Raw genomic sequence first — 22401 nt, forward strand, 5'->3', positions numbered from 1 at the left:
ACATTTCCTTTCCTCAACTGGAAATGCAGCAGGGTGTCACATCTACACTATAGGCTTTAATAACATTTACTAGTAGATTAAAATAAAGACCTAGTGAAAACTGGGTTGTGCTCCTGGGAAGGCTGGCAGTGACAAAGCTGGCAGCACAGGGGTTCCCTGCACTGCAGCAGAATAATAACTCACACCTGATCCTACAGCCAAATGCAGCACCAGGATAAGAAGAGCAGAAGAAGGGGGTTTTGAAGAGGCTCTTCAAAGCTCTGATGTCACCAGTGCAAGGCCTGGTCTCTCAGCCAGCTGTATCCTGCATTCAGGTGTCCTGCAGTGACTCCTCTGTCACATCAATCAGTCATACAACAATCTGATTTCTGTTTTGTGTAACAGGGAAAGGATAATGGGCTACCAAGGAACACCCCCTGCTTTCTCAACTCTACAAAAACATTGTCTTTCTGTTCTTAATTCTCCTGAAAAAAAGACACTTACGGTTCTGCATGACTCTCTTGAGCATAAGCCGTGGTGTGCCATTTCTGAGGTCAGGGAACACTGCCAGTGTCTGCTTTGCCACGGTGCTTCTGACAGATTTACTCCTGTTTTCTACACTCAATCCAGTCTAGAGAGAAATCAAGAGACAAGCAATTAAAGCTAGCATTTTCATTATTAAAGACCCCAACAACAAAAGCATCCATCACCCATGTTCTAATAACAAGCTAAGCAAGCAAGAAACTTTTTCCCAATTCCGAAGAGAAACTGCGCGTGTTAGCTTTTTGACAGCGGTGGCTCTCCCCGTGTGGACGGGATACAATTCAGCCCGGGGTATGCTCCAGGCCAGGCGGGCTCCAGCACGAAACCCTCCTGTGGGCGAGATCCCGAGCGGCCTCAGGGCCTAAACCCGCCGAGCTGCGCGCCACTGGGCAGCGCCAAAGTCAGGAGTTTCGGCCCATTTTCCACGGTTAAAGGCGAACAAGGCTGAGGGAGCGGCCTCCGCTCCTGCTTCAGGGGCCGCGCTGCTGCCTCAAACCGAGAGCGACCGGGCGGGCGCCACGGGATGGTCGATCCCAACAGCGACTCTTCCTTCCTCCCTTCTTTCTCTTCTTCCTCCCCTCCCGCCCGCCCCTCCGGATCCCTGGGGGCACCTGGGCCGCCGCCCGCGCGTTGTGGCGGCCGCTGCGCCTGAGGCCGAGCCTGGCCCGGGGCCGCCCGTCGGCCATGGCGGGGCCGGTAACGGCCGCACGCCTCCCGCGTCCCGCCGCCTCTCGCGAGACGTGCGCGCGCGCCGGGAGGGGCCGCGGCGCAGTGTGGGGCGGGTAGTTCCGCCGGCGCCGCGGTGCATTGTGGTCCGCGTAGTTCCGGGGCGGCGGCGGCGGCGGTGGCGAGAGGCCGCGCGGGCCTTGTGGGAGCTGTAGTTCGGCGGGGCCGCTCGCCCCGCTCGCCGCGGGTGTCCCCCCGCCCCGCGAGGCCATGCCGGGCTTCACCTGCTGCGTACCGGGCTGCTACAACAACTCGCACCGCGACAAGGCGCTGCACTTCTACACCTTCCCCAAGGACGAGGAGCTGCGGCGCCTCTGGCTCAAGAACGTCTCCCGGGCGGGCGTCAGCGGCTGCTTCAGCACCTTCCAGCCCACCACGGGCCACCGCGTCTGCAGCGAGCACTTCCAGGGCGGCCGCAAGTCCTACCTGGTGCGGGTCCCCACCATCTTCCCGCTGCGCGGCGTCAACGAGCGCAAGGCTCAGCGGGCCCGGCGCCCCCGCCCCGCCGCCGCCGCCGCCGCCGCTGCCCCGCAGGGCCCCGCGGCCGCCGCCGAGGCCCCTGCAGGGGGCGCGGCCGAGGACGTGAAGCCCATCGACCTGACGGTGCAGGTGGAGCTCGGGGCCGCCGCCACCATCGGGCCCAGCCCCGTGCGGCTGCCGGTGCCGGTACCGGCGGCGGCGGCGGCGGCGGCGGGGGAGGAGAGCCCGGTGGAGGGCGGCCCCCCCGATCACTCGTACTCGCTGTCGTCGGGCACCACGTCGGAGGAGCTGCTGAGGAAGCTGAACGAGCAGCGCGACATCATCGCGCTGCTGGAGGTGAAGATGAAGGAGATGAAGGGCAACATTCGTCGCCTGCGCCTGGCCGAGGCCCAGCTCCGCGAGGAGATCCGCGAGAAGGACCGGCTGCTCCACGCCGCCAGCGCCGGCACCCGCAAGCGCCATGGCCTCTGAGGGCTGCCGGCGCCCGGCCCGGCGCGGGGCTCTCCATCCCGGAGCCTCCGCCGCCCTCGGTGCGGTGCCGGGCAGAGCAGAGATGGGATGGACCGCGGCCCCTCCGTGCCCGGCTCAGCCCACGCCACAGCTGCCCCCAGCCGGGCAAGGCCTCGCCGCTGGATTCCCCTGCCCGGACTGGATCAGCTCGGTGCCCAGCCACGTTGTCGCCCCGACGTTATCTCCGGTGTCACCTCACACCGGGCCCATCAAACCCGCTGTGTGCAGTGTCAGAACGCGCTGCTCGTAGCGCGGATGGGACCCGAGTCGTCACTAAGTGGACGTAGGGTATCAGTTTTCAGCAAATAAACTCGCTCTGTGTCAAGTGAGGTAACAGCAACACTACCCTGGAGAAGGCGTGTCCGACTGCCGTGGGCACTGTACCCATCGCAGGACGGTCGGTGATGTCGCGTTCAGCCTCGCTCAGCGGAGGAAAGCTTTAGAAACCCTCTCAGGGTGATGTGTTTCTTCAGTAAATTACTGATGCCATAAAAGACTGTTGTTCCTAGCGTGACAGAACCCCCAGATTAAAGAGTGTTCTTGTACCGTGTAGTTTCTGCTTTCTCTGCAGCGTGTGTGTATTGGTTACAGATGTCTCCATGCTCTTGACACCAGTAAGGATTACAGTCTGGTACAAAGAACACGGTGGCACTTAACAGCTGTAGTTTATCTCATTGGCTTAAGACTCCCTCTAATGAAATGGAGGCTTTGTAACACATTGGAATTTTAATCCTTGGCTTTCGTTCTGAGAACCAGGATGAAACAGAAGTGACTTTACTTGCAGTGGTTGCAAACCTTTCCTGTCTAATCCTAAACTAGTTGGCATGACTAATAATCTGTACATTAGGCAAGACCATACTAAAACCTGCTTGTGTGTTCTAAACCAAGATTTAAGAGTATTGTAACAAATCTATGTGGAATGGTTGTGTAGTTTCTGTTTCTAGCCAGCATCAGTCCCTTCACTTTCTGCAACAGGAAGCCAAATCAGCATTGGCTAGAGAGAGGGTGGAGTGAAGGTAGCCAAGCCACGGGTTTGGCTTGGTTGTGCTCTTCCAGCCTGGCTGGTAGAACAGATCCCTCAGCAGTTCGGAGGAGGAGGAGAAGGGGAGTGTCTGGTGCCCCAGCACCGCCCTGTGGCAATGGGCAATGACGATGGATGTTGAGAACGAAAGGCACTTCACCACTGTGCCCATATTCACCTTCGAGGGGAGAATTCCCGAGTGCTCCCTGGCTCGGTGAGATCCTTCTGGAACCGGAGTGCATTGTGCTCAGTAGATTGGGATGTCACTTCTACTAAATTTTATAGAGGTATTTTCTAAATGTAAAAAGTATCTTTAGTTTGAAATTATGTAATCTTTGTAACACTGGCTAATGTAGCTTTACAACCATCAGCTTCAACACTGTATACAACCGAACAAAAGGGCACCGTGGGGTTTTGTAGCCGGAGGTTTCTCTGTAAATCCTGAAGCCAGTTCAGCTCCAGGTTGTCACAGCCTGCTATATGATGCATGGGTCATTTTTTTATTAATGTGTGTGCCAAGTTGGATGGTCATCTGTAAGGATGCTACATGTCTATCCATGTACTGAGTCCTCGCTGTTACTTCAGTTTAATTTATTCTCCAATCTGATATGTAGCTCTCCAGCTCTGTGCCGTACTGATTTTTCTGCGAGTCGAGTTAGCGGCAATCTTTTCGTTTGGTCGGTTTGGCTTGTTGTTTTGGGTTTGGTTTTGGTTTCTTTTATAGGACAAGCAGACACCTGCTCCACCATAGGATCTAACATATGTGATTGGTCCAGCAGCTCTAGATGCTCCCATCAAGACAGCAGGCAGCACAACATCCCTCCTTGCAAACGAGGCTGGTTGTGCATCTGAGCTTGTTCAGAACGTGCATGTCCTGACAGTCATGGTACTTTTTCTACCATTGGGATGCACTTCAGGATGTTCAGCCATTTGGCCTCGCTGGACTGGTTACCTGCTGGACTGTTTGACTTCTCCAGGTTACACTGAGGTGCTAACATGCTTAATTTTAATAAAGTATATTTTGTTTTCTTACGTTTCCTGTCTCCTTGTGGTTTATATATCTATTTCTGAAAGGTTGTGGCTGTAGCTTTGTCTTGTAACATTTTTTTATTCGTTGTGAGCTCCACAGCTGGAACAGCAGGACTGTCTTTACATTCAGGTAGGGTGAGGAGGAGGAGTCTGAGGTCAGTTCAGCGTACCACACACCTGCCTGCGCAGAGATTGGAGCCATTTGGATGAGCCATCAGTCACAGGGCGCTCTCTGTGGAACCAGGAGGGATCTGAGCAGGGAACCACGCTTCCCCCAGGGCTTCCCCCAGCATGACTCTCCTGTCTAATGCCTGGTGGAGAAGGAGAAGGCATGGCCTCTCACGAACCAGCCTAGTGTAGGAAAGATCTTACATGTACTCTTAGAACGTGTAGTTCCACTTGCCAAAGCTCCTGGTTTCAGATTGGTTTAGAGCTATTAGTCTCAAGCAAATGTATGCAGGAAAAAATTTCAGCTGTGCCTAACATTCCCAGTTTGGGATGAACTGGGAATGTTAAATGCAGTTGCAGGATGGAGAGGTGATGGTCCCACTCCGCTCTGTGTGGTGCAGCCTCACCTGGAGTTCTGGGAGCAGATTTGGGCACCGCAGTACAAGAAGTATCTAAGGATGTAACAGAGCATCCAAAGGAGGCCGTGAGGATGGTGAAGGGTCTAGAGGAGAAGCCATGTGAGGAGTGGCTTGTTCAGCCTGGAAAAGAGGATACTGAGGCAGAGCTCATTGTGGGCTGCAGCTTCCTCCGGAGCGGCAGGGAAGGGGCAACGCTGATCGCTGCTGTCTGTGACCAGTGACAGAACCTGCGGGGACGGCTGAAGCTGCGCCAGGGGAGGTTTAGGCTGGATGTTAGGAGAAGGTTCTTCTCGCAGAGGGTGGTCGGGCTTTGGAAGAAGCTCCGCCGGGAGGAGTCAGCGCGGGGGCGGCGGCACTCACGGAACGCTTGCACAACGCCCTCAAGTGTAGCACGGGCCGGGAGTGCCGCCCAGCGGTGTCAGGATGGCCGAGCGGTCTAAGGCGCTGCGTTCAGGTCGCAGTCTCCCCTGGAGGCGTGGGTTCGAATCCCACTTCTGACAAGTCGTACGTTTTTGCGGCACGCGCGCCGTGGGCCGGGTTTGTTTTTTCACTCGCGCTCCTGCCCCCCTTCCCCAGCTAAAAGCGCTGGCCGCCGGGCGGGGCAAAAGTAGCTGTCAGAAGTGGGATTCGAACCCACGCCTCCAGGGGAGACTGCGACCTGAACGCAGCGCCTTAGACCGCTCGGCCATCCTGACCTGCCGCAAGCTCGTTCCGTGCCGCCGCCTCCCATCCCCGCTCCCAGCCCAGCTGCTGTGTCCGGTCACCGCCGGGACAACCGGGAACAGCGCCGGAACAACCGGGGACAGCGCCGGAACAACCGGGGACAGCGCCGGGCCCAGCCCCGAGCCACGGCCTGCGCCAACGACCTGCGTGATGGGACCGGGGGCGCGCTGGGCACATGACACCCAACTGGGAATGTGGCTGATAGCCCAGAGGGTCCTGCTGCCACCCAGAGCGACCCGGACCAGCCCGAGATAGGGGCTGACAGAAATCTCCCGAAGTGGAGGGTGATGAGGCACTACGCAGATTGCCCAGAGAAGCTGCGGCTGCCCCGTCCCTGGAAGTGTTCAAAGCCAGGTTGGTGCAAGTCCAAGGGCTTGGAGCAACCTGGTCTAGTGGAATGTGTCCCGGCATGGCAGGAGGTTGGAACGAGGTGCCTTAAGATCACTTCCAACCCAAATTATTCCAGGATTTAACAAGCAGACGCGTGTCGCCCGGCCCCCGCAGAGGGAGCAACATCAGGCACTACGATGCGCCGGAGGCCACCAAATGTGCCCGGCGAGCACCGAGCAGGACGCGGCTGTACAGAAGGCCCGGGTGACCCGGACTGCTGCAGGCAGAGCATCGCCAGGACACGGTGAGCGGGGGCTGTCACGGCGGTACCGCTGTACGGGGACACGGCGACACACCGGGAGCGCAGCGCCGGGCGGAGGCTCCGCCGCATGCCCGGGGGCGGCGGGGCGGGGGCAGCCTCGGGGCTCAGCCCGGCCGCCCCGGAGCCACCCGCGCCCCGCCCGCGGAGGGGCCGTGCCGGGGCCGTCCCGGGGCCGGTGCGCGGCATGGCGGGGCTGCCCGGCGCCGCGCGAGCCCGGAGCGCCTCCCCGGGCTCCCCCCCGGCCCTGGACGGCTCCTTCTTGCTCTCGCCGCTCGGGGGGCTGATGGGCGTCCAGGCCGTGAGTACCGGGCAGGGGGCGCGGCGGAGGGGGGAGGGCATCACCCACTTGGGTGCTTTTCTTCAGCTGGAAACAGCCCGGGCTCTCTTTGGCTGCCGCTCCGACCCCATCTCCGCTGTCTAACCCTAGGTAATCCCCAACCCTAAGACAGTGCAGCCTCCTCCCTCCTCCTTCCCTCTGTAAAGCCAGAGGACAAGTCGGATTCTTGTCCTCACACCCCTTGCCGGTTGTAACTCCGCTCAGTGGTCCCCAGTGCCAGGCACGGGCTGATGCGCGGGCCGGGGGGTGTGTGAAGCCCAGTGACTCCAGGGGAGTTGTGCTGGGGCTGCTCGTGAGGCTCCCACGCTCCCTGGAACACTCTCAGCTCTCCAGGTTGTTCTTCCAGCCTTTGGCGGCTGCTCTCAGAGGAGCCCAAGGGTCCTTGCGCCGTAGAATCGAGCAGCAGCATCACTGCCCATTGCTTCAGCATCGGAGGCAACCGCAATAATCTCCCGCTGGTGCTCTCCCCGGGACCGCGGTGCCACACGAATGCACGGGGGTGGGTGTTCAGCTGCGTACCGGGCCACTTGTGACCTGCCCACGGTGCTGCCCCGCCGCGTGGGAGCCTGTGCACTCGTCCCCTCTCCTCGGGGCAGCGTTGTGGGATGTGCCCTGAGCAGCCATTGTGAAACAGCTGGCACAGACCTGGCTCCGGATTCCAGCCCCTGGGCATGGCTGAGCTGCTGGTGACATAGAGAAAAACGCTCAGGGAAGGGGCTGGGCAGGATGCTGCTGGGGGTGCCTTGTAGGAGCGCCAGGAAAGAGAGATGGAAACAAGACCAGAAGCCAAGACCTTTCAACTCTGCAGCTGGTCCCACCTCGGCAGCCCCTTGCTCAGGCCAGGCTGTTGAACAGGCTCCTGCTTTCCCTCGGCAGCAGCCAGAGCGGGGCAGCTCACGCGTGCCACCTCCCACTCCTGCAGGAGCCCCCTCTGCATGTCTCTCCCCATCCCCAGCACATATTTTGTGATCACGAGTGTTAGAAATGGATGTGACAGACAAGGAGGCTTTGTCGGGGCAGCCGAGCACCAACCAGGGCGTTGGACGCGGGCAGGACAAAGGCTGTTGTGTTTCCTCCATGACAATAGGCGGTGCGGGCTTACAGAGGGCACAGCGGCTTTCCAAGGAGCCCTTCTCCCGCCGAGTGTGCCGCTGCTTTCCTGGAGTGAGGGGAACCCAACTGCTGTTGGTGCTGCAGTGCCTGGGCTTGTGGGCGATGCTCTGTGCTCCTCCTGCAGGATCCAGCCCCTGAACAGGTTTCCCATTTCGCCCCACAGGTGCTCGGTTTGCTGGTGTGGTCTCTCATCGCTGCCACAACGTACCACCTCCACGCGGCATATGGCTGGGTGATGTTTGTGTCCCTCTTCTTCTGGATACTAACACTTCTTTTCTTCGTGACTTACCTCCTGCAACTTCATCAGAAGTTCTACATGATCCCCTGGTCCCTCGTGGTGCGTAGCTGAGAGGGAGTGAGGGGGATCCCAAGAGGGAAACATCTTGGAAAGACAGTCTGGCAAGGCTTCAATCTCTTCTGGGCTGATGGAACCAAGTCCCCTGCACTCTGCACAGTGACGTTTCATTCTGCCCTTGAATTGCTTAGAAAATGCTCAAACCAGAAAAATCCTGTGTCAATCCAGAAAGTTACAGCCACCAACTGCTGCAGTTGTGGTGTCATCCAAAAACCTCCCAGCACAACCTGGGGAGCATTTAATGTGTTCTCCTGGGGAACGGGGAGGAATGTGAACGTGAGCCTTTTGCTCCTGCCTCGCCCCAGCATGCAGGAGCCTGAGCCCAGACCTCACGAGCTCCTCTTTTTTTCCCCAGCTGATGATCTACAACGCTGTGGCCACCGTGCTGTACCTCACCGCCTTCGTGACGTGCGCGGCCGCCGTGCAGCCGACGTCCTGGCGGCAGTGGGACTACAACCGCAGAGCCGCTGCCTCCGTGAGTACTGGCGGGCAGGGGAGAGCCGGGGGGCTGGGGCGGCCACCCTGGTCACACGTGGGATGTGCTCCTCTTCCAGTTCTTCGCCTGCGTCACGATGATCACCTACGGGGTGAGCACCTTCTTCAGCTTCCGCGCCTGGAAAGGGCTCGGCAGCAACGCGGCCACCAGCCAAGTGGCCGACCACGCGTAAGGAGTGGACAGCAAAGCCCGGCCACGGGCCACCCTGCACCAGCTTGTGCCAGGCTTGGCGGCTTGGAGCCTCGTGTGCCACCAGGGCTCGTTCTGGGACCAGCCTGTGCTGGCAGCAGTGGTCAGCCCTGGGTCACCTGGACGCTGCCCTGTGGTTCCTGATGATGCTTCCAGCTGACGTGCCCACAGCACGACCCCACAGGCATCGCCACGGGGGACACGGACTCGCTGGGGCTGCAGCTCCTGCTCATCCCCGGGGCTTATCTAGATCCTCACCAGAGCAGCTCCACTGAGGGGCTCAGCCAGTTTGGCACAGTCCAGTACTAAAACTGACTAACCCAAGCGCAGGCTCCCCTCTCTGCTCATTCACAGCTACAGTGTAAGTAATGCAATTAACGGGGTGCAGAAACAGTGGCAGAGCTGGAAGATGAGAAGTGAAGCAAGGGAAGCAGTCATAACTGTTCTTGTATTGATTTCTAACAATTTGAATATAAATTTTATGCTTTAAATAAAAACATTCCTAAATCCAGCACTGGAATCTGTCACAAGAAAACTTAACTTGTGAGAAGGCAGCACAGCAGGGACAGCAGAGATGTCACTGCAGAGGTGGCTGTTCCTTCCCACTCCACGTGGGCTATGGAAGGAACAAGTCCACAGGGTTCACCTCTCATTGCTTTATGCACACACACGCTCAGAGTGTGCAGCCAAGACCACAAGAACACAAACGAGGTGCCAAGGCTTTGATCACTCCCTCTTCCTGGCTCAGCACCACACACTCCTGAATTCACTTAATTAACCAGCAAGTCAATTTTGCCCATTAGCTGCAGGTCATTTTCAGAAATTACAAGCAAGTCTGCAAAAGCTCTGGGAACACAGGCAGGATCAGTGCCTGAGGAGAGGGAAGACCCACATTGCTCTCCTGTGCTGCAGACCACAAATCCACCTTCTGGGTGTTTGTCAGAACAAGAAGTGAAGCCCAGCCAGGCAGAGCAGTTTTTCCTTTCACACCCTCCTTGTAGAAGGTAGTATAAGTAGATTCAGTGAGTTCAAAAGCTGGTGCATGGTGAGCTACAGTGCAAATCTTACTGCATGCCCTGCATGGGAAAAGTTTTACCAGGTTGTCTGCAGAGGCAGGATCAAGAAATGGAACTGCATTGATGGAAGGTGAGAACTGAAAAGGAACTGGACACGTGGCATTGGCCCATGACAGATCTGCCTTTATTTGGCTGTCAGTGAGTAAATCAAGGGTAAAATTTTCACAGTTATGAATATACAGACATATGTGTATATAAAACAGGAACAGTAAGAGAACAAAAACCATAAAATTAATAAAAATGAACATGGGACATCACTATTGAATTTCAAAATCTAGACAGAAAATTTACTTACAAACACTGATAAAGGACACAGGTCTCAGCCTTCCAAATTCTGAAATGTTCCAAATTAATTTAGTTAGCATTTCTCCAGATTCAACTGCATCACCAGGCAACTGAGGCTCCAGAATCTACATCTCTCTGGGAAGGATGTGACCAAAGAAATGATGTGCCGCTCCTATAAAGCAGCTGAGGGCTGATCAGCATGAATTCTGCCTTGGCACCTTGTAAAAAGCTTCCCTGCACACACTGACTGCTCAGTTAAACCACATCCCTGAGAACTGAGCACCTTTTACTGCCAGGTGGCCAGGCTGGGTGGGATTGTGAACAACCTGCTCTAGTGGAAGGGGGGTTGGAACTGGATGATTTCCAGTTAAGCAATGGTGCTGCAGGAACAGAAGGAATAAACTGTTCTCTGTGTTCAGCAGAGACAGGACTAAGAACAAGGAGCTCAAACTGCAGCTCAGGCACGTTACATCAGAGTGCAAAAGGCTCCCTGCAGCAGCAGCAGCAGCAGCAGCAGCTGGCCACTGCAGAAAACCATCCAGACAAACCATGGCAGATTCTAAGAAGATCCTGGCAGACATGTCAGGAGGAGTTTGGGTAGAGCTCAGGAAAGGAAGACTGTCCCTCACAGTCTCTTCCAACCATTAGTAAAAAGGTATAAAAATTTCAGAAAGCTTTGATTTCAGGCCCTGGAGAGGGACCCAGAGTCCTGGCCCTGCCCCACGGAGCACCCACCTCCCTCATGGCAGCGTTGAGCTGAATCCTGGCCCCTCTGCCCCAGCCGTCTCTTGGGAATCGCTGCCTTTCACCTCTGAAATTTGAATAGACCTTGCTTAAAATACAACAGAACTCCCTTCAGAACGACTTGTTTAATGGTTTAATGAAGTCACCACTAACGCACCGCTTAAATCCAGACTTCGACCTTCTTTTTCCTAGAAACATGGGGAAAAAAAGAAATCTGTGACTCCAGGATGGTTTGGAATAAGCATTCCAAAAAATGAAATAGGCAATACATTTTCTGCTGCATCAAACCAATATAAAATTACATGTTACTTGAGCATCTGTGATTGAATTCTTCTTGTGAACCCAAGAAGATTGTGCAGGAATCCCTGGGCCAAGGGGGCTGTCACCCTGCCAGGTCTGCCCATGTCAGAACAGAGCCTTGCTCAGCCCTGGTTGGGAATGCAGTGCTGGTGGCTCAGGGATCTAATGAAATCTGGCTCCTGTCGTTTGCCTCTCAGAGACCTCAGTCTGCAAATCCCACCTGAAACTCCTCCTGATGCTGATAGACAGACTGACTCTTTCTCTTCAGCCTGGCCCCATTTCCACAAAATTAACAGGGATGGGGAAGAGGCAGAGGCATAACCACAACTGTGACTCTTTTGCTCCTTGTCAAACAGGACTGGACTGACACCGGGCAGCACTGATCTTTATTTTGCTAGGAAACACCGACACTGATTTTTATTTTGCTAGGAAAAACCTCATCCAAAAATCTTAGCACTTTTGTTTATTTCTCCAGCTGGCACAGAGAGGAGGAGAAAACAAACGAAAGAAGCTAAAAAAGCGAATTTTTGATAGGCTAGGAATAAAAAAATAAAAGAAGATACTATAGAGTCAGAATGGCCAAGGTGGAAAGGGATCTCTGGAGGTCATCTGGGCCAAACCCCATGCTCAAGCACAGTCACTCAGGACTGTGTCCAGACAACTTTAGAATATCTCCAAGGATGGAGACTCCACAAGCTCAGAGACTTGTGAAAAAGTGTTCCCTTCTGTCATTTGGAAAACAACATTCACAAATGCAGGAAGTTCACAAAAGCAGGAAGAGCTGCTCCACATGCCCGCTTTATTAATGTTTTCTAGAAATCATTAAATGTGCAGTTTGAGTTTAAAAAGCCACTCAGTGAAATAATTTTTCTTTTCACTCTGTTACAGCCTTTGATTAAATACTGTAACCTACTGTAGTAACTTTTCCTTTGGTACTCTCAGGTGGAGCTACAAAAAATCAACAGCTACTGTGCCAATGAAAATAAACAAGGTGATATACTCACAGCTCTGTATTCCAAGAACATTTCTTTGAAAGCCAGAAAGTCTGTAAATGTGAGAAGCAGATCAAATATATCACCTGGCATTTCATCTTTGCGCTGTCTACAGAGAAAAAGAAGTTGGGGAATGAGAAAATTGTGTGAGAAAAATTTGTTATTTTTAAAATGGTACAAGGTCAAAAAGGACAAGTAGAATGATATCGGTATTTAAACAAGAATGTTGTTGCAGGTTATCATATAGCAAAACTACAGCCAAATATTACTATGCAGTATTTCCAATCCAACTACATTATTACATTTATCTAAATCCAAGACCTATGAGTATCATATCAGTCCTTGCAAACCTGAGCTGTTTATTTAAGAAACATTAAAAATTAACCAGATTAAAATGTTTTAGGATACTCAGTTCCCAATTACACTTGATTTTCTTATTCAAGGGGAAAACCAGTGATCTTTCAAAAACAAGCCCTTCAGGAAGCTGGTTTAGCTAAAATGACTCAATACAAAAGCTGAACACAAAACAAACTCTTCTCTGGATGCTCCATATGAAAACTGCAATATAGGAATTCAACCACATGACTGAAACACCACCAGGCTACTGAGGTGCCTGAGATAAGACACAACCTTTTAAGGGTCTGGCTTCAAAGTGACAAGAAATACAAAAATCCTCCAGTGCTCTCATTCTGATTTCTCTTCCTACCCCTTCAAACCCAATATATTTCAGCAGGACAATTCAGGAATTTAGAGCAGTAGGACATGCTGAAAGCATGGAAAGTGGTCAGCATGAACACTTGTATTTTAAGTTAAAGTGGAACCATTATCTAAAGGAGAACAGCCAAAAACCTAAGCTTTACTCTAGATAAAAAGAACTTAGAGGCACATAAACCACTCCTCAACCAAAAGCAAAGCAGAGACTTACTGCAATGACACTGTGAAAGCAACCATATCAAACCCACGAATCCGATCAAGCAGCTTCTCTTCAATGTATTTCTCTACTAAAGAGATCTGAAAAAAACCCAGACAAACCACCCCAGTAAGATCACAACAGATTTCAGAAGCAGATTTCAAACAGCATCCTTACACTGACACCTTCCTGACACTCTGCATGATCCTCCCTGGGCGTTGCTGCTTCTGTTCTCACACCAGCCCTGAGGCACAGAGCTGCACATTTTTTTGCTGGGGATCTTGGGGAGAACAAACACTGACTATTTGTATCAAGAAACAAATATTTTTCCAACTCATTTAATGGTACTGAATAGTAGACTGGTCTAGTTTCTTGATTATGCTTTGCATGAAGAATGTGATTGAATTATCCAGTATAAGAAATAATACAACTGGAGAAGACAAAACTTTGCACACATGCTAAACACATTATTTACTACAGCAATTGGCTAAATTTCTATTCAAGGGAGCTACACAACTTCCAAAATATCTCTAGAAAATCTTGTGTGAAACAATGAGAAAGGAACCTAAAGCTTCAGAAAAAAACTTTTCTTGCTCACAGTACATGGCTGTGCTTCTGAAGGAGACAGGAACATGTTGGGATCTGCTCCATGTAAGCCCAGTATTTTATAAAGGGAGAGCTATATTGAAAAAAAAAAAAAAAAGAAAAATAGGAAAAGGTATCTTACATATTCATTAAAAATGTCCGTATAGATGAGCTTGTTTTCTTCTGAGTCATCAAACTCCTGGTAGTGCTTCTCCAAAAAATTCCTCTGTATTAACTGGAAATCATCATCTGGGCCATAACAGAAATGCAGCACAGAGTTAGGAGTTCAGTCATTCTTTCTGTAACACAAACCCCACATTCACTGGTCCTCTGCTTCCCTGCTGCAACCACAGAGCCCTGCACACGTGCAGAGTTCATCACATCAGCACCACAGCTGCTGCCAAACCAGCACTTCTGACCCAGCTGTGAGAGGACAGAGGCTGATGGTAAAATATTACCAAAACACTCCTCCTGCTCTACATTTATTAATACGTATTTATTCTCAACCTCTTTTTGCTCTGGCTTTAAAGTCAACAAAACATCTGTATTTTTTATTAAGTGAATACCTCTTCCCTACAAGAACTCTAAGTTTTTTTCTTTGAATTTTAAAATATTAGTGAAATTCCCAAATTAAATTTTCAATTGCCAAAGAATTTTTTTTCCAGTTGTGGAAGAAAAGAAGAGTAAAAATAAACATGGTAGGTTACCATTTATTTATACCTGTTTTTCCACAAAACAGGTATCAATAAAAAGATTACTTATGAACACTGGTAAAGGACACCAGTCACAGCCTTCCAAACTCTGACACATTCTAAATTAATTTAGCTAGCATTCCTTCAGATTCAACTGCATCACCAGGCAACTGAGGCTCCAGAATCTACATCTCTCTGGGAAGGATGTGACCAAAGAAATGATGTGCCGCTCCTATAAAGCAGCTGAGGGCTGATCAGCATGAATTCTGCCTTGGCACCTTGTAAAAAGCTTCCCTGCACACACTGACTGCTCAGTTAAACCACATCCCTGAGAACTGAGCACCTTTTACTGCCAGGTGGCCAGGCTGGGTGGGACTGTGAGCAGCCTGCTCTAGTGGAAGGTGTCCCTGCCCATGGCAGGGGGTTGAGTGATCTTTAAGGCCCCTTCCAACCCAAACCATTCTGTGATTCTATGAGCATCTCTGTGCTTTAGGGCTGGATAGAAAGAAACAAGGCTCCCCATTCTTGCAGCTTTCAGTGCTGGAACAGAACCAACTCTCAGCCTGCAGCTCAGGCACGTTACCTCCGAGTGCAAAAGGTTCCCTGCAGCAGCAGCAGCTGGGCACTGCAAAAAACTGCCCAGACAAACCATGGCAGCTTCTAAGCACATCTTGACAGAAGTGTCAGGAGAAGTTTGGGCAGAGCTGGGGAAGGGAAAGCTGCCTCTCACAGTGTCTTCCATAAAAATCCCAGAAAGCTTTGATTTCTCTGTGAGATGTACAAGCATCTTTACTGTTTGTCTGTGAAACAATGTTCTGCAGTGATGCAGAGAATAATTTTCAAGAGTCACATGCACACAGAAGGATGTTATGTATATTTTTACTACACTACCAGGTGGGAAAGGAAGGAAAGCCACCATGAAGCAGGGAGGGGCTCTGTATGTTGGCTAATTAACAGAAGAGCAGCTGGCAACATGTTCAGCAGCCCTGTTGTTGTCTGTACCTACTTGCAGACCTTACCCATTATGATATCCTCCAGATAGCCAACAACTGCATCAAACTCATCAGAAGTGGTGGAGCTGAAAGCAAAGGAATATATATATATATATATATATTGACCAGAGCAGAAATTAAAGTTAAAATTAAAAAGTGTTAACAAAAGCCTAAGTACAAATAAACCCAGTAATTACAAGATAACTGAAGAACTTCCTAGGTTCAACCTACAAAACAATCCATGGCACTGATGAGAAGACTGCTCCATGGAGATTCTCATCAGGCCTCTACTCTATTTCCTCCCAGTAAGGTGCCTAATTGCAAGAAAAAATAATTGTTATTTGACTGGCATTACTGTCAAGGTAATTCTAGTTCTGGTGCAAAATAATGTAAAGAGTGTAATTAGAACAGCAAATTAAGCCTTTTCCACCCCACAAATCCCAGCTGCTACCAATTTCCCTTCTCTTTCCTGCACATGGTGATCAGAGAAGTGTAGACACTCTAGAGAATATTTTTAAATATTTGGTCTTGTGGAACAACTTAAACTGAGTGTATACAAAAGTAAACCTTAAAACCTAACCCTAACCAAACCTAACCCATAAGTGAAGAAACTTATATATTTTTCTTATGCAAGAAACATCCTAATATGATCCAAAAAATGGGATAATTTCCTAAAATTATTCTATCATGAGCAAATATTAAACACCATTATGGATCTGAATTAATCCAGGGAAGAAATCTTTGGTGCCAGCATGAGGAGTCTGGATCTATTATTGTGCAACTTGTTCAGACACAGGAAATAATCCACAGGATGTCTTTGCAGCTTTGCATTCTGCACCTCTGCTCTCCTAAGAGGCAGAATCTGCTAAACAGTGTGGTATAAATTCATTTGTGTAATCATATGCCTATCAAGATATCTTAATTAGCAATTAGCTTATTGAAATCTGACACATGAGAATGCAGCATACTCACGTGGCTACACCCAAACTTTCTCCATCAGAAGTCTCCATTGCTCCTGCCTAGCCAGAGTGGAAGACACAATCTGTATGTTTCAGCTGTTAGTGGTTATTTCTTCTCTTTGACCAAAGTGCTAAGGAATAACATGACTTAGTGTAAATAAAAATTCAGTTGCTAAACTGCCATACATTTCCCGAAGAGCAAACCAGGAAATAAATTTTTAATTCTTAAACACAGGAATTCCAACATCATGTTCTTCCAAAATGACTACTACTGCTTTTCTGTAATAACCCAAATAATCTAGAAACTTTCTCTGCCCATTCAGGGAACAGGCTCAAAATGCAATCAGTTCCTATAAAGGGGTTTTGGGTCACCTCTACATCTTTTCTCCTGAAACATCTGTGACTGACCATTATAGAAATAAAGCCAGGTAGGACAGAGGTGCCACCCTGCTCCACTGTGTCCCAGACCAGGCTGGCAGGCCAGATTTGGACAGCGATCCCAGGGGCTGTGTCCCAGCTGGACACTCGGCCCGTGGCTGTGAGTGGGTGCCAGGGACAGGGCACAGGGCTCCCCAGGGACAGGGCACATGGCACCCTGGGGACAGGGCACAGGGCACCCCGGAGACAGGGCACACAGCATGCTGGGGACAGGGCACATGGCACCCTGGGGACAGGGCACAGGGCTCCCCGGGGACAGGGTATACAGCATGGGCACATGGCACCACGGGCATAGGGCACACGGCATCCCAGGAATAGGGCACACAGCATGCTGGGGACATGGCACACAACACCCCGGGCACAGGGCACACGGCGTGCCGGGGACAGGGCACACGGCACCCCGGAGACAGGGCACAGGGCTCCCCGGGGACAGGGCACACAACACCCCGGGGACAGGGCACACGGCATGCCGGGGACAGGGCACCCCGGGCACAGGGAACACGGCACCCCGGGGACAGGGCACCCCGGGCACAGGGAACACGGCACCCCGGGGACAGGGCACCCCGGGCACAGGGAACACGGCACCCCGGGGACAGGGCACACGGCGTGCCGGGGACAGGGCACCCCGGGGACAGGGCACACGGCACCCCGGGGACAGGGCACAGGGCACCCCGGGCACAGGGCACACGGCGTGCCGGGGACAGGGCACACGGCACCCCGGGCACAGGGCACACGGCGTGCCGGGGCCGCTGGCGATGGGAACTCCCCGCGCCCGCTGGGCATCACCCACCGCCGGCCCTCGGAGCAGTCCCGGGGCATCCCCGCGAGCACGGCAGGAGCTGAGCGCGTCCCTCGCCTCCCCATCCTCGATCCCGGCAAGGGGGGGACACAAAGCCCTCCAGCCCTGTTCCTCCCAGGCACCCAGCCCACCTCACTCCCTCCCGCTCCTCGAAGGGACCCAGGGGAGCGGGCCATCACCCTCCCTGTCCGCACAAAGCGCCCGGCAGTGCCGCCCGGCAGTGCCACCCGCCGCTCCCGGGCCGCGGCCCCGCGGCCCGCACCCACCGCCCTCAGGCCGCGCGCAGCCCCCTCCCCTCGGGCCGTCTCCTGGGGAACGCGCTCTTCCGCCCCGCCCGCAGCCAATCACAGGGCGGCTCCGGCCCGCTGGGCCCGCCCCCGGCCCGGCCGCCCAATCAGAGCGCCATGGCGGGTTGGGAGCGCGGCCCGCGCGGGCCGGGTCCGCTCTGAGGCAGACGGGAGACAGCAGCACGGGCCTGTTCATGGCAGTGGCAGAGCGGGCTTCCCGTCAGGGAGCGGAGCTCCGAGGGCTGGGGACAGCCCGCAGCTGCTGCAGCCCAGCGACCTGGGCCCCCCGGCACGACTGTCCCACCCGAGCGCAAACACGCACCTCCATCTCAGCCGAAAATGAATTTAAGAACAACAAACAGCCTTCAGGATGTTTTTATTGTTGAATGGACAACTTTGCTACAACTCATTTCCCCCTGAGAGGGGACCTCCCGTCCCTGTCCCCAAAGCCGTGGGCGTGCAGGGAGCGAGGTGACACCGCTCTGGTCCTGGAGTGTCCAGCTTGACAGAAACGCCCCCGGCGTGGATGGCGGCAGAAAGCCGCTCCAAGTGTACAGTCTTTCCCTTCGTGAAATGAACAGGACAGTTCTCTACAACGCAGCTCCCTCCTCCGCCACCGCTGGCTTCCTGTGCCCAGCACCAGCTGCATGGAAGACGGTCTGGGGCAAAATTTTCCAAAGCATTCACATCTTTTCCATAAAGAACACGGGCACTTGGCCCCATGTCCACAAAGGCAGCAAGGCTCTGAGGTCACCTGCATTCCAAGGGGACAGCAGATGCCTACAAGCCATTGTGGACTTGGGCCTGAAGACCTTAATCTCATACAGCAGTTGATACGAATTAGGAGTCCTAGGCACTTCTGAAAATTTTACCTCAGTTATCTTGGCCAGGGAAACCAAAGCCCTGAAATTACTAGACTCTATTAAGGCAGAGTTCAAAATGGTTCTGTCCCACCTCTTCCCTAAAGTATGATTTGTAACTTGGTACCTTAGGGATAAAAACACATCATTGCATTTGGAAGAGCCTAGAACTTCATTTCAAGCGACTCTGAATTTTTAACACCCTTGTGGCAGTGATGGCACTCACGTTTGCTCACTGAACACAGAGCTGGAAGGGACTCAGCCCTGACTGAAAACATGGATACAGCAAAACATTGTAAAGTACAGTCAGCAAGGAAATGAGATCCCTGTGGCACAGATTTGCCAGTCTGACTTAAATCAGACCAAGCATCCAAGGTGGAAGTGAATCCACATTTTAGCAAAAACACTAAACAGCACTCTGCTGCTGGATTCAGTCTACATTTGGACAAAAGTCAACGTGAAAATTATGGACAGAACTTTCCTAATTCACACATCTCTGGATGAAGTTCAGCACCCTTGAGTTAGCAAAGGCAGAAGGCGAAAGGAGATGCTAGAGAGCTGGGTTCTGGGAGCTGTGTGCAGAGCTCTCAGCTCCTGCTGAGGTCTGTAGGAAGCCAGAGTGCTCAGCAGGAAGAAGCAGCCTCAGCTCTGCTTTGTTAGTACTTGTAGTACAATGAAGATAATAAATGATTTTAAAAATAAGCTACATCACACCATGAGAATTCACTACAACAGCCTCTGCTGCTGAATCACTGCCAAGAAGTGGGATGGTTTTGGTGTAAGTTGTGTGTGAATTGGTAAAGTTCTACTATACAGACAGATATTTTTTAAAAAAATCAACCGGTGCAAGACTTGGAAGAGACCGAGTCATATCCTCAGTTGGTGCAAAATAAGCAGAACCCCACCTATTTTTGTGCTACTTCACTGACACCAGCTGTGAACCCTGATTCCTTGTAGAAACCTAGTAGAAGTCAAGAGCTGCCTACTGAAGTGCATCCTTAACATACAAACATCACAAATGTGTATTTAAAGTGGAGCAGAGATTCCCACTGTATGATCCCTACCAAAAATAGAAAGTGTGGCCCCAAACCTGCTCAGAGCAGGACTGACAAGTGGCAAGCAAGGTGCATTTTTAAGGAGTTAAGAATAAGACTGAAATTGCTATCCAAATAACCTTGTTTTAAATAAATGGGTCCAGAACGCTCCTCTAATATTTTAAGATATATTCACTTTGGAAAAATTGAGCTAACTTTCAAAAACAACACTGATTAAAAAAGATGTTCAATGATACCTTAAAAAATACCCAGAATATCAAATTAATTCCAGTCCAGCATTATAATTAGTTAAGAATACCTCCTGAAAATTATAACCTCACAAAAAAATGTGGGTACCGAAGTTAAAAGTATCAGAAACATTATGTACTTGAAAATACCACTGATCTTTTAACATTTAAAAACAAATCAGAACATTCTTTGGAATCACCAAGTTATTAAAACCTGTGAGTTTCTCTACAGTCTCCACACTGTCTTTTCAAATCAGTCTGTGTACAGATTCAGTCTTTGAGCAGTTTAATATCGGAAAATACAGAGTCTCTGACCAGCAGGAGGCTACATTAAACAGGAAAACATTGGCATTCTCTTTTTAGTACTGACTTCTGCCAAAAATAGAGACTTTCAAGCACAAGACAGCACGGCCCTGTTTTAGGAAATACTTATTTTCTCCTCTTTTCTAGAATGCATTGTATGTGTACTTCCAGTGCAAATTTTTTCAGCACTTGCGACAGGCGAGAAGGAAAAGGGGAAGGAGAGACAACTCCCTCTGCTCTTGCTCAGAGGAACCCATAGCCATAGCTCCTGACTGCTGAAACCAGCTCCCATTGCTGGCAGCTGGGAAGAGCTTATTAAAGATTTCGGTTTTAAGATAAACAGATTACAGGTTAGCATGAAATCTGGCCGTGGCTATGGTTCTATGTGCATAAAGATTGGTTAGAGATGCTTTCCCCTTTCAGTATTGGTTGGAGTTCTTTAAAAACAAGTCTGTGGTATTTCTCCACGCGTGTCATGAAATGTGAGAGATCTGTCTGACTCGGGTTTGTATTTCCTGTCGACACAAAGGGCAGGTCTCCAATTGCAAGGCACACTCCATGCACAGGTCACTGAAGGAGAAGAAAAACCAGTTAAAGCCTGCTTTTACAGTATGAAAAACTAATCAACAACAACAAAACAACACAAGCACTAAGCAGTTTAGTCAGCCTGCCAGAGGCACAGTCACGTCCCTCAGTGTGAAGATTAGGCATTGCAAGTCAGGTGTTGTGGATCCATTTACAGGCTTTGAGAGGAGCTCCTGCTGCTCAGCATCTCCCAGACCTGCAGCTGCTCAGGATCCCACTTCCCTGTGCTCCTTAATCCTTGCACTCACTCTGGTCTGGAGAGCAGCCCCAGTGCCCTGCAGCAACTTCTCCACTTCTTGCTGGCACACACCAGGCACATCTCTCTTTAACTTTCCAGCATCTAGACACGTGGCAAGACTCCTTCCCTGAGTGCTCTAAAACTCTAAGGAATTGGACTTAACTGGATTCATTTCTTAGTAGGCTGCTTAAAGGCAGGAAAGTGCTATTATGGTGTAACTCATACTGCTGTCTCATTTTTAGCTTTTAGAGGAATTTGTGACTTGAGACGATCCATTTGTTGAACATTTAAGGAGTATTAATTGCTCTCCTCACATGATCTGGATTTCATAGCACGAGTATCAAGTACTAATCAGTAAAGCCTTTGACATCAGGGAAATAAGAATCAGTAGCCCAGGGCAGCACACAGATGTAGCCTTGTACATCCCCAAACACACACACAATTGGGGGCTCAATCTGCTCAGGTCTAGGATGAGTAGAATAGTGGGAATACTGTATTTAACATCTACACATCACATCCTTAAAAGGAAAGAAAGTTATTTCCTTTATCCTGGGGAGTCAACCAAGATGAGCAGGGACTGCATATGGCCTCATCTAAGCTGAGCATCAGACACACATTTTCCTATTTCTTTGGACTTGGTATTTTTTAAGGTTTTACCTGTGCCCACACGGCCTGAGTTCTGTGTCTGCTACCTCATCACAGCAAAGTGTGCAGCAGTTCTCTCTGATACTCACTTGCTTCAGCAAAGCCAGGCGCCTGTGTCTGAAGGGAGAGAGAGACAGACCCCCTCAAACATTAATTTGACTCCAAGCAATAGATTCAAAACTATTCTGAGAATTGCATCAAGGCCAACATAACACTCGTAGCAGTGCTGCATCACACTGCTGATAAACATTAATCACAATTGCCCACACAAAAAGGCTTAACACACCCAGAGACCTGCAAAACAAGCTGATTCCCTATTCTGGTCTGTCAAAGGGACAAAGAGGGGATTAAGTAACAATTCTCCTAGTTCCCACAGCTGAACACTTTCAGAAATTCTTTTGTACCTGGCTGCTTTCAGCAGTTAAGAAAAAACCCCAAACAAATAAACCTCACAAACCCATGTATCTACAACATACAGAAACCCTATAACGCTCTACCACAGTTTAAAAGAATAAAAACTGTAAATCAATTTCTTAGTATGGCAACAGCCACAAGGGAGAGAAAATAGGTAAAAATCCCTCATCTGATGAAACAAGACATTTCCCACCTGGAACACACACACAGCACCCATCACAACTATTCAATGGCAGGGTGATGTGTCTTGGCCCACCACCAGATGCACTAAAACT

The 22401-nt window shown here is 51.0% G+C and overlaps 4 protein-coding genes and 2 non-coding genes across 8 annotated transcripts in view; 2 read left to right on the plus strand and 4 right to left on the minus strand.

Moving 5' to 3' along the window:
- CENPT (centromere protein T) overlaps positions 1 to 4290 on the minus strand; it is a 72810-nt gene extending 68520 nt beyond the window's left edge. For both annotated transcript variants that reach the window (XM_068203023.1, XM_068203022.1), the window contains exons 1-2: positions 1675 to 4290; positions 484 to 610 (exon numbers count right to left, since the gene is read on the minus strand). In XM_068203023.1, the coding sequence (XP_068059124.1) occupies positions 484 to 610; positions 1675 to 2190 (643 nt within the window). In that variant the 5' untranslated portion in view covers positions 2191 to 4290. The remainder of the gene's footprint in view (positions 1 to 483; positions 611 to 1674) is intronic.
- A 1002-nt stretch (positions 4291 to 5292) lies between these two features.
- Positions 5293 to 5375, plus strand: TRNAL-CAG (transfer RNA leucine (anticodon CAG)). The gene has a single exon. It is a non-coding gene; the product is annotated as a tRNA-Leu (tRNA).
- A 112-nt stretch (positions 5376 to 5487) lies between these two features.
- TRNAL-CAG (transfer RNA leucine (anticodon CAG)) lies at positions 5488 to 5570 on the minus strand. The gene has a single exon. It is a non-coding gene; the product is annotated as a tRNA-Leu (tRNA).
- Positions 5571 to 6390: 820 nt separating this feature from the next.
- PLLP (plasmolipin) lies at positions 6391 to 9251 on the plus strand. Its single transcript, XM_068202995.1, has 4 exons — positions 6391 to 6548; positions 7864 to 8037; positions 8411 to 8530; positions 8610 to 9251. The coding sequence occupies exons 1-4, from the start codon at positions 6435 to 6437 to the stop codon at positions 8721 to 8723; spliced, it is 522 nt and encodes a 173-aa protein (XP_068059096.1). The 5' UTR covers positions 6391 to 6434; the 3' UTR covers positions 8724 to 9251.
- Positions 9252 to 10963: 1712 nt separating this feature from the next.
- The window catches only part of ARL2BP (ADP ribosylation factor like GTPase 2 binding protein), a 43851-nt gene continuing 32413 nt past the window's right edge, over positions 10964 to 22401 (minus strand). Inside the window, exons 1-7 of one of the 2 annotated variants that reach the window (XM_068202996.1) lie at positions 17779 to 17839; positions 16289 to 16406; positions 15344 to 15402; positions 13775 to 13881; positions 13063 to 13148; positions 12150 to 12246; positions 10964 to 11033 (exon numbers count right to left, since the gene is read on the minus strand). In XM_068202996.1, the coding sequence (XP_068059097.1) occupies positions 10971 to 11033; positions 12150 to 12246; positions 13063 to 13148; positions 13775 to 13881; positions 15344 to 15402; positions 16289 to 16326 (450 nt within the window). In that variant the 5' untranslated portion in view covers positions 16327 to 16406; positions 17779 to 17839 and the 3' untranslated portion in view covers positions 10964 to 10970. Of the gene's footprint in view, positions 11034 to 12149; positions 12247 to 13062; positions 13149 to 13774; positions 13882 to 15343; positions 15403 to 16288; positions 16423 to 17778; positions 17840 to 22401 lie in introns of those variants that run through there. The other variant, XM_068202998.1, reaches the window with a different exon arrangement.
- RSPRY1 (ring finger and SPRY domain containing 1) overlaps positions 19868 to 22401 on the minus strand; it is a 30365-nt gene continuing 27831 nt past the window's right edge. The window contains exons 13-14 of the mRNA XM_068202993.1: positions 21725 to 21829; positions 19868 to 20814 (exon numbers count right to left, since the gene is read on the minus strand). Coding sequence (XP_068059094.1) covers positions 20718 to 20814; positions 21725 to 21829 — 202 coding nt within the window. The 3' untranslated portion in view covers positions 19868 to 20717. The remainder of the gene's footprint in view (positions 20815 to 21724; positions 21830 to 22401) is intronic.

The sequence above is a fragment of the Anomalospiza imberbis genome, chromosome 12, assembly GCF_031753505.1.
Source record: "Anomalospiza imberbis isolate Cuckoo-Finch-1a 21T00152 chromosome 12, ASM3175350v1, whole genome shotgun sequence".
Taxonomy (NCBI): domain Eukaryota; kingdom Metazoa; phylum Chordata; class Aves; order Passeriformes; family Viduidae; genus Anomalospiza; species Anomalospiza imberbis.